A 10198-nucleotide genomic window follows, 5' to 3' on the forward strand; every position below is an offset into this window, starting at 1 on the left:
TAGCACAGTTTGCAACAAATCGCTAGCGTGCATGCGACGGGGTGGGGTGGGGGTTGCGAAGAGCGAACGCGGAGCGGTGTTTCATGTTATGGTGTGCACAGCTGCAGCACAACATGAACTGAGTATGAGAGAAAGACATAGATTCTGGAAATTGATAATACAAAGGAAGAATTTTGGAGTCTGCAGGAAAATAATTCCATATAGAACCTCCTCCACAACAAACTTATAGGCACCTGAGAGAGCCTCTAAAACAGAGCAGACCATTACTGACAGAAAAAGCTCCTCAAAGCCTTAGTCTTCCTCTACCAGCAACCATTGACTCACCAGTGATGCTTTGGAAATAGAGGAAGATTCTGTGGAGAACATGGAGATCTGAGGCTTAAACTGCGTATAGTTTTTTTAAGTTTATAATTGTTTCCTGGAAATGTTCATTTTATTCTAAAGTATGTTTAAATCACTACACAAATATTTGGGTTATTGTGAGCAGGAAGGACTATTTTGTGTTTCACAGTTAAATGACAGCACAACAACATTGTTTATGGTGATGCTGAAGGATTTTCTTAGTGCTTGTGTCACAATAAAAAGAGTTGGAATATAAGAATGTGGATTTTTTTTCACAATTAACTTTTTTAGGTCCTTTTCAAAGTATATGAATATACATATATATATATATATATATGTATTAAAAAACACTGCAACTTTTTGTCATACTTTTCACAAAAGCTGCCACAATATCAGGCTTTTTACGCCGCAACAATCATAACAATCTGCTGCAAAATCCTGGAGGGTCTGATTGTAATAAAAAAGCCAGAAGAACATATTAAAAACACCATTTTCATCTCAGTAGGTCTATCGACTTTAGACATTTGCTGTGCGATTTAGAGCAAAAACAAATATTTTTAGCTTTGTTTGTATGTAAAATGTGTTCCATTTAATGCTTAAGCATTGATGTAAACACATACAAATATAAGTTGTTTTTAAATCCTTAAGACGGTTGTGAACCAAGTGTTTGACCCTGAGAAGAGTTTGTGGGGTGCACACTTCCACACACTCTTTTAATAGCATTCCACTCTTTTTATCTTCTTCAGAGGGCCCCCTGCAGAGCATTGTATCCATGGGGTCGCGCCACCCCATCCCCGGCGGTGGGCTGTACCGGAGGGCCCGCCCGCCGCCTCCGTATCTGCTTCAGTGGGTCTACCAAATGGAAAGAGATAGGAAAGTGCGGGCTGCTGACATCATCGTTCCAGCCAGACAGGAGGTACAGTACTTGACACACAAACACATCCCAAACACACACACGCACCCTGTGATTTACTGTTCCAATAAATCATTGGCGTCGCCTAATTTCCTATGGATTTCAATTTCCCCCCGGACACATCTGCATTGATCAACTTCAGGTGTGAGGATGTGCCAGGTGTCGCTCACTGTGACACTGAGGAATGACTTCAAAAGCTCTGCCATATTTTTGTGTGTAGGTGTGCAAAAGTGTGCTCGTGCAGCATTTTCTTTCACCTCTATGATGACTGTTGTGGCTTCAGAATACAAATCCTGGAGTTGAGTAATATTTGAAAATGTCAGAACCAAACGGGCAGATTTCTGTCTGACCCTGATTTTGAGGCACATTATTTTTATAACACTATTGCTTGTTCTGCACTGTAGAAAAGTGTACCTGCAGATATCAGGTAGCTGTCAGTGTGTGGCTTGCAGACTCGTCCTTGCAAGGGTGCACGGCTGCTCGCCCTGTAGATGAGCTCTGAGCCAGTGTTAGGAGGCAGCGACAAGGTCTGACAACGTCTTTACCTCAAGTTCCTCCCCTGGAGGCAGATCTGAATGGATTGTAGATGCAAGGAGGAGAAATAAATTGAAGAAAAGGATAAATCGATGCTCGGCAGAGAGGCAAACAGACCTTCCAACCCCTGGTCCACACAAACACACACACACCAGCGTTCCACATCTTGGCTTTTTTTCCTTGGGCTGTATTGGATTGGTATGCAGAGCCAAGGAGAGACACTCTCAGAAAAAGACTTGGCCTGCAAATGATGTACTTTGTTTGATCCATTAGGTTGAGGGGGGTGTTGGGGTGTGGTTTGTGGGTGCACAAGGAGGGTCATTGCGCGGCGTGAGCAAAAAAGATGGGAAACAAGCTCCCCCCTCCTCACTGATGGCATTTTCTCTGAGAGGAGCAGAGATCAGATCCAAGATGTCACTAGATTCTGTTAATGAGACGCACTGGTGGAAATATTCAGAGGCTTTTCCCTTTTCGTAGTCGCTGACACTTGTGACGTCTTTAGTCTGAGATTGGCTGGGAACGCTATAGCATTCGTTTAAAGATAAACAAAACAAACAAAATCAGAAATGAACTCCAAAAATGTTGAAGGAGGCAGAAGTCAAGAGTGACAAAAGGAAAGGAGTTCAATTTGTGAAAGAGATTCAAACTTCAACACATCAGTTTAGCTCAAACAATTCTTTGAAATATAGAATTGTGTTTTTAGAAAGCCAAGTTTCTTTAAAGGTCATCCAAATGCAAACGCTTACATAACTGATTGAGTTTATTCTGACTCACAGAACTAAAACACAAATGAATAGAAGCCCCAACCGAATTCTCCCCTTCTCCCTAATCCTCCATTTGAGGGGACTTGTGCAGGTGGTGCCCCAAAAATATTATTTAACCCATAAGAACCCAGAAAAATATCAGAAAGGAATTCTGTGGTCTTCTTGGTTTGTGGTGTATTCCACATAATTTTATTTTTAGGAAAAATGGGTCAGGGTCTTTATGCGTTAATAATCCTCCCTTCCAAGCACTGCGGTCAAATGAGCCACCGTTCGCATTCCCTTGGTCAAACCAGTAAAGTTTTGTTTGAAACTCGCAGAAAAAATCCAGTGACGCTGATTTGACCGCAGTCTCCAAGTGGAGGGATACAGACCCTCCCTCGCGAGGAGGTTCCACGTCACGCTGTCCCGCAGAGAGAAGCGCTTTTCTTCTCGTGGGTGCGCTCTGAAGCACAGAAGTTTACTTTTTGTTGTAGTATGGCCTTTTTAAAGTTATAAAACCACTGTGGTTATGTATATTCGAGTGGTTGAAGCTCTGCGCTAATGCTAACACACCGGCGACCATTGATGACATCATCGAGCAAAAGTAACGTCCAAAATCGGAGACACTTTTTCCATAACTCTTCTGTTTAGAAATGTAGTGGAACTCATAGAGCTTAATGTCACTGAGCTTTTTACTATTGTCCAAGATCCGTAAAGAGCGACGCCATATTGGAATGGGATAAAAACAATGAGACATGGTTCAATAAACACAGTAAAATAACCATAAAATGCTTAATTTTACCATTTTAAGAAGGAACAAACTCTTATCATCAGAAAAATAATTCCCACGTCATGGTAATAATGTTTTTGTACAAATGACACATGTCCCGATCCGCCCACTGAATGGAGATTCAGCGCTGGACTCTTCCCTCTTTAATACTAAGGAACTACTGGTTAGTTTATTTTTCTCCACTTAGTAATCTAATTACCAGCTGGACTGATCTGAGGTCTAACATACACACAAATACCACCATCATCCTCCATAAAACAAAAAAGATCGGTGGTCCTACCAAAAAACGTGGAAATAGTGTGAAGTCTAAAGCTGCCATTGACTTTAAATAAACTACAAGATCAACCTAAACGTTCACTATTACGATTAAACTCACTCATATCTTATTCAAATGTTTTCTAGAAGTTCTTCTTTATCAGCTGACAGTTTACTAGTGAAAAGTCACATTCATGTTTTTCCAGATCTGTTTGTACAATTGTAACAGCAGTAAACAAGCATCTATACCATTCCAATATGGCGTCCAACTTTGCGTCACTTTTCAACCGTTAACACGATAATTCCAGCAGATTTTCTCATTCAAAATCTACTGGAATTATTGTGTTAACAATTAAAGAATTAAAGTAAATCACACATGTTGAAGTCAAGGCCCTTTTATTAATCATAATTATGTTAAAAAGTTACAGTTTAAGGTATTAGAAATTGGCATTCTGCAAGCTGTTTGGACTATTTTGGCATTTACTGCAATTTTTTAGGCTATTTTGGAGTTTAGCTAATATTTCAGCTACATGCTAGCTGCTTTGGCTATCTTAGGCTTTATACAAAGTTTTTTTTTTGTGGCTGTTTTGGAGTTAGGCTAATATTTACATGCTATCTGTTTTGGCTGACTTAGGCTTTATTTTTTATGTTTTTTTAGGCTGTTTTTGGAGTTTAGCTAATATTTCAGCTACATGCTAGGTGTTTTTGCTAATTTAGGCTTTTAAAAGTTTTTTGGGGGCTGTTTTGGAGTTAGGTTAATATTTTTCATGCTAGCTGTTTTGGCAAACTTAGGCTTTTTTCATTTTTTAGGCTGTTTTGGAGTTTAGCTAATATTTCAGCTACATGCTATTCTGGCTAACTTTTTAGGCTTTTTTGGAGTTTAGCTCAAAAACTTCAGCAGCATGCTAGCTGTTCCTCCAGCGTAGGTTTTTTATTTATTTATTTATTTTTGTTTTTTGGCTGTTTTGGAGTTAATTTAAAGAACATAAACACTGGAGCTCTGGTGTTAAAGGGTTAAATGAATTCAAGAATTGTAGAGAAAATCTCCACTTCATCAAATCAGAACAGGAGTATTAAACTTAAGAAGTGAACATTAAACTTTATCCGTGGCTGTAAGAGTGGCTCTCACACAGCACCCTGCAGGGGTAATCAGACCCATTTCACTCTCAAAACAGATTCATAAGATGCAATCAAATGTAAACGTCAGCGTCCTTCTAATTATTGATGCACCCATCCTTCTGCTTCAGTGCTCCCTCTGTTTACACTCCACCGTTCTATTTCTGTCTCTCATTCTCCTGAGCAGCAGCATGCACCACCATACTCAACCAACTTCTCCTTTCACTGCCTTTCCTTTTATAGTTTAGTCGTTCGTACTGTACTCCCCGCTGCGCGTCTTTTTTCAAGAATGCTGGGAGAAATAATTGGAGCGCCATGTACGGTGCCGTCTGCTCCACAGCTCGCACTTCCTCGTGCCTTGTAAATACTGTATCACTGAAACCCCCGCTGTAAGCTCCGGGTTCCCTCTCAGCTCTGAGACGTCAATGCTCACCGAAAACGTGAGCTCAGATCAAACCGCGTAACCGCAGCCTGAGCGTCGCTCCTGCGGACAGAGCCGGGTTTTGACGGATTTAGAGTTCAGATGTTCGTCCTTGTCTCGCCTTTTCCGTGTGAGCACACAGCTGAGGCGGATTTCTCTGAAGAGCTCGCATCCCTCCCTCTGTGTGTTTTCTCGTCTTTTTTAGCTTCCATAAGTTCCACAAGGAGGGAAAAAAAGATGTCAAAAGAGTCACGACTCCTGCTTCAAGTGCTGTTGGTGTGAAGTACGGCAGATGGAGGACTTCAGGCGAGCTTCACAAGAGCAAACATACTGAAAATAAAAGCAGTGCTCTCAGATGTTAGAATTAAGTGTCAGTTTGCTTCTGAACAGCCAATAGTTTTCCTTTTTGATGCAACTGGAAATCCCAGGATGTTTCCTCTCACAATGGTCTGGATTCATGGTCTAGAAATATAGAAGTAAAGTTCTGTCCACAGAAAAACAACTAATGCATAACACCTCCATCCATTATAAGTATGTATTGTGTATGTAAAACTTGCAGTGAAAACTCCTCTTTGGATGTTTGGAGCACAGGATGTAAATTGTCCTCATCAGTCAGAATGGAGCTCCTGATTCTGCCATCCTGAAGCAGTGGGTGGCAGCAGAGTGGGCTGTAATCACAGTCCACCTTTAAGCCCCTGTTTACTGCTGCATCGCCGTGTTGGAAAACATGCAAAGTGTCCTCAGACTTCAGTACAGGACGACGGGGACGCATCTCCACCTCTGAGGTCTGCTCCGTTATCAAGGAAGAGCAAAACAAAAATGGTTTTCCTGATTGGGCAGAAAAACAGAATCCTGGTTTGATGTATTTTAATGCTAAAGATCTCCTCTGTTCACCAGAAGCTGGAGACTCCTGCTGATCCAACGGCCAACTTCTTCAAACTTCTGACATCAAGGGAAGCTTTGAAGGTAAAGATGCTGCAGCTCAAGTTTTAGTTTATAAAAAAATATTTTTTGTCTTTAACCCTTTTACTACCCAAAAAGGAAAAAAAAACATGAAAAAAAGTTTTTTTTCTTTTCTGCTGCTTATTGCTTTGGTACGGAGCCCCTAAAGGGACATCGAAGTAAAAAAAAAAAATTATAATAATTGAAGTAAAACATTTTTTTTTCTAAAAATACTTAGAAGTTAGAAAAAAAGTTTTGGTTACTAACTTGAATTTGTTTTTTTCTAAAAATTAAAGCAGTTAAAAATATATATGGTTAGTAACTGGTGCACACCAGATATTTTTACTATTTCTTTCTAAAAATTGAATTAACAAAAAAATGTCCTGGTTGCTAATTGATGAGCACCAGTTACTATCTGGCTATTTCAATTTTTGGAAAAAAAAATGTACTTCCAATTTTTTTCTCCTCAGTTTCCCTTTAGGGGCTCCGTACCTTGGGGAGTAATAGACAAAATCAATATTTTTAAAAAAAGTTTTCTAAATGTTTCCCACCGTTTGGTTGAGCAGGCAGTTAAAGGGTTAAAGAAACGGGCTGCACGCCGGTTAGCGACCTCGCTTCATGGTAAAACTCTGGTTTGAATCCCAGCTGGTTCATCCCGGCGTCCTCCCACAGTCCAAAGACACACTTCATAGATTCATCTCTAAATATTAGCGAGTGCGTGGCCCCCTGCTGGGTTACCCCGCCTTCACCCAACAGTAGCTGGGATAGGCTCCAGCAACTCTATGATACCAAAGGGGATTCTAAAATGCATGGAAGAAAGTTTAGTTGCACTACAAATGTTGTTGAGTTTTACATGCCCTTTTTGTCTATATGTCCTTTTTCTGAAGGTGTTTTTTGAATAATATATAAGAGTACACCAGCAAATCTTGAAAATAGCGATAAGAGTGATAGCACCGATATCACCTACAGACATCTTTGACATGACATGTCTGCTGCTGTTTTCCACAGCTCCGTCCAGCATGTGCTCTACAGAGGTCTTCAGCAAGATCAGGACCTGCCGCTGGAGAAGCCCCTCCTGAAGCCAGGCCTGTCAAGAGGGTGTGAACGGGGCGAGTGCATCCTTACCATCTCGTCTTCTCCGGGAGGATACTGCGGTGATGAAAAACCAGCTGTCAGACTCTTCAGTGGAGCTGGATGCTGCGAGCAGAGAGGCAGCGGGGGGAGCTGGAAGCACAAACATGAACCACGGTTAAATAAAGACGCTTGTTCCCCTCAGTGCAGCAAGCCAATTGATCACAAATCAATCTGTGTACTGTATTTCAGCCGTTTGGCCTCAGTGTCCGCGCAGATTATTCATTGTGGATTCCCAGTCGCATTAAAACGCCATCTTTCTTTCTTCCACCTACAGAAACGCATCAATCTTTTCCTCAAAAACAAATCAGGAGCAGGTCTCATCTTTTTTCCTCGTTTGCTCTCTGAAAGTTGCAGAGATTAGTGAACGATATGTTTGTCTTTTTCCACTTCAATGAAGGGTGAATTCAGCTCAGTGCAATAAGAAATGGATTACCCATTCATTAGGGAGGCTGTGTCACTCCTCATTGAGTTGGACAAATAACAAATTAATTCCTAGCCGCCTAATTTCTCTCTGTTCTCCACAGAATATTCCATAACATCGAATTACTGATCGCAACTTTTTCCTCAATTCATTAAAAATTAGATGCTGGAAACTGCTTTGCCACCACATGGCAAAAACAGAAAGTAAAGTGTTCATTTTAGGATTATTTTAAGTTATAGAAAAGTTTTCTTTTTTAGAATCAGCCCAAACTTCAAAGAGACTGAGGTTGGTTTTTTTTTCCATTCCAGTGCAGGTCTGTTGGTGGATGGGTTTGTAAAGAAACAGTGGTGTATTGACAGGCCAGTATTGATGTTTCAATTAGAGCAGCGTTACATCGTGCTGCAGCACGGTAACATGGTGCGTCTCCTGCCATCTGCTCTGCCTCCACGTCTGACGAACGAGGCACGTGGGGCTAATCGAGCCGCACATGAGCGATGGGACCGCAAAATCTGCCTCTCGCGCACACACTCGCACGTATATCTTATGCACACGTCCTTATGCAGGAAAAAAAAAGGTGGAGGGGAGGGGAAGGAGAGCTCCTTCCCTGCTCCCTTCACAGGTTATTTCTCTGACAAGGAAATCAGGCTGAAGCACCAGATGAAATTCTTCAAAAGCCCAGGCGATGGATGGAAAGACAAAAAAGGAGACGGCTTCTGCCAGGTTTTCTTGTGCTGGGACGGCCTGAAATAACAGTGTGCTTTATGCCTGGCATAACCGCCTGCCAAACCACACGAATCAAAGACCTCATTGTGTGGATTACCTCGTTAATCTACTGATGCCATTGAGCAGTATTGCAGGTGTTAATGTGCCAGGTTTTTTTCCTCTCTCTCTTCTTTTATTGGGGAGGTGTAGCATCAGGTTCGTAATCTGCTTTAAATGCTTTCTGGGGAGTGCCACACTGACACTCTGCCAAGAGAGCTGTGCTATCGCGAAGAGCTCCCGTCGAAGGGCTGAGTCAGGCTGCGGCGCCGATGCCAGTGGGACTGAGCCGCACACCACTTGTTGAAATGTATGACTGCATGAATAATGGAAGAGGAAGAGGGAAGTGATATTGCTGGAGCGCTCCCACAATGACATCCATCACAGAGGTGCCTCGTCTCTCTGTTTCCTGCTCAAACTCCGAGCTGCCGCCGCCGCCGCCGCGCCTCTGTACCTGATAGACTGAACTCTAAACCAGAACCAGATAAAGAGAGGTAATCCTCGCTTCTTTTTTTTTTTTTCCTGCTCCCTGGGGTGGTCTCTTCATCCAGGGCCTCAAAGAGGGACAGAACACCCCCCTCTGCTACAATGGAGGGGGGTGTTGCTATTGGAGTGTGTAGTGGGGGTGCAGCTTTAAGCAGGCCTTTGAGTGGCCTAATTGCGTTGGAATACAGCAGCCTGAGAGCTGGCTCAGATCGCGGCGGGCTGCTGGAGGGGTTAGCGCCTGCACCTCGACAGCCACACTCAGCAAAAGAGCCCCGGCACAAAGCGCACAATTAATGCTCTCCCTCTCGTTAACTCGCTCCCCACTTTTTGTCCTCTCCCACTTTTCTGTCATTCTCTCCCTCTCTTGTTCCTCCCTCCTGGCTCAGTATTTCGTCACTCGCCCACTGTATTAATCCTCCTCCCATGCAGCCTGTCAATCTCCCCATCTTTGATGCACACAACAATTGCAGTGAGAATGAAAGGCGTGGGTCAGCCGCCTCTATTATGTAAGACCTGAAGCGGGCCAGCATGAGAACCACTGATATCTACCAGCTAATCTGAGATAAAAAATCCTTGTAAGTGATGCGTTCTTCTGCATATTTTTCACTGCCTAAAATGTTAAAACTCACTTGATTATTTATGACAAAAACATTTTTATCTTTGTTTGCATTTCAAACATTAGTACCCAACTAAACAGATTTGTGTTAACCCTTTCATCTGTAACATACTGGAACTTTTCAACCGTTCACACGATAATTCTAGCAGATTTTGAAGGAGAAAAGCGTTTTTCTCCTTCAAAATCTACTGGAATTATCGTGTTAATGGTTAAAACGTTAAAGTAAATAACACGTGTCAAAGTCAAGGCCTGGGGGCCAGATCCGACCCTCCAGATCATTTTATTGTATTGTTATTGATGGCACAATCTTATTTCTAACTTGTAAAATGTTGACAAAATATATTTTTATGGTGAGTAAAATATTGAAAGTTATTTAAGGTTTAAGTTGATTAATTTTGGAATAATATTCCTGCATTATTCATAGTTATGAATAAGTTTTTAAGTTTTAAAAATTGGCATTCTGCTAGCTTTTTGGACTATTTTAGCATTTACTAAGATTTTTTATAGGCTATTTTGGAGTTTAGCTAATATTTTGGCTAACTTAGGTTTTTTAAAAGTTTTTTGGCCATTTTGGGGTTAGGCTAATATTTACATGTTAGCTTTTTTGGCTAATTTAGGCTTTTTTTCTTTTTTTCCATTTTGAAGTTTAGCTAATAATTCAGCTACATGCTAGCTGTTTTGGCTAACTTAGGCTTTTGAAAAGTTTTTTTTTTGGCAGTTGTGGAA

At 41.6% G+C, this 10198-nt stretch overlaps 1 protein-coding gene across 1 annotated transcript in view; it reads left to right on the plus strand.

Moving 5' to 3' along the window:
* The window catches only part of LOC112143846 (furin-like protease kpc-1), a 216519-nt gene extending 209159 nt beyond the window's left edge, over positions 1–7360 (plus strand). The window contains exons 18-20 of the mRNA XM_024268057.1: positions 1089–1258; positions 6012–6080; positions 7065–7360. Coding sequence (XP_024123825.1) covers positions 1089–1258; positions 6012–6080; positions 7065–7160 — 335 coding nt within the window. The 3' untranslated portion in view covers positions 7161–7360. The remainder of the gene's footprint in view (positions 1–1088; positions 1259–6011; positions 6081–7064) is intronic.
* Positions 7361–10198: the final 2838 nt, after the last annotated feature.

The sequence above is a fragment of the Oryzias melastigma genome, linkage group LG16 (genome assembly GCF_002922805.2).
Source record: "Oryzias melastigma strain HK-1 linkage group LG16, ASM292280v2, whole genome shotgun sequence".
Lineage (NCBI taxonomy): Eukaryota > Metazoa > Chordata > Actinopteri > Beloniformes > Adrianichthyidae > Oryzias > Oryzias melastigma.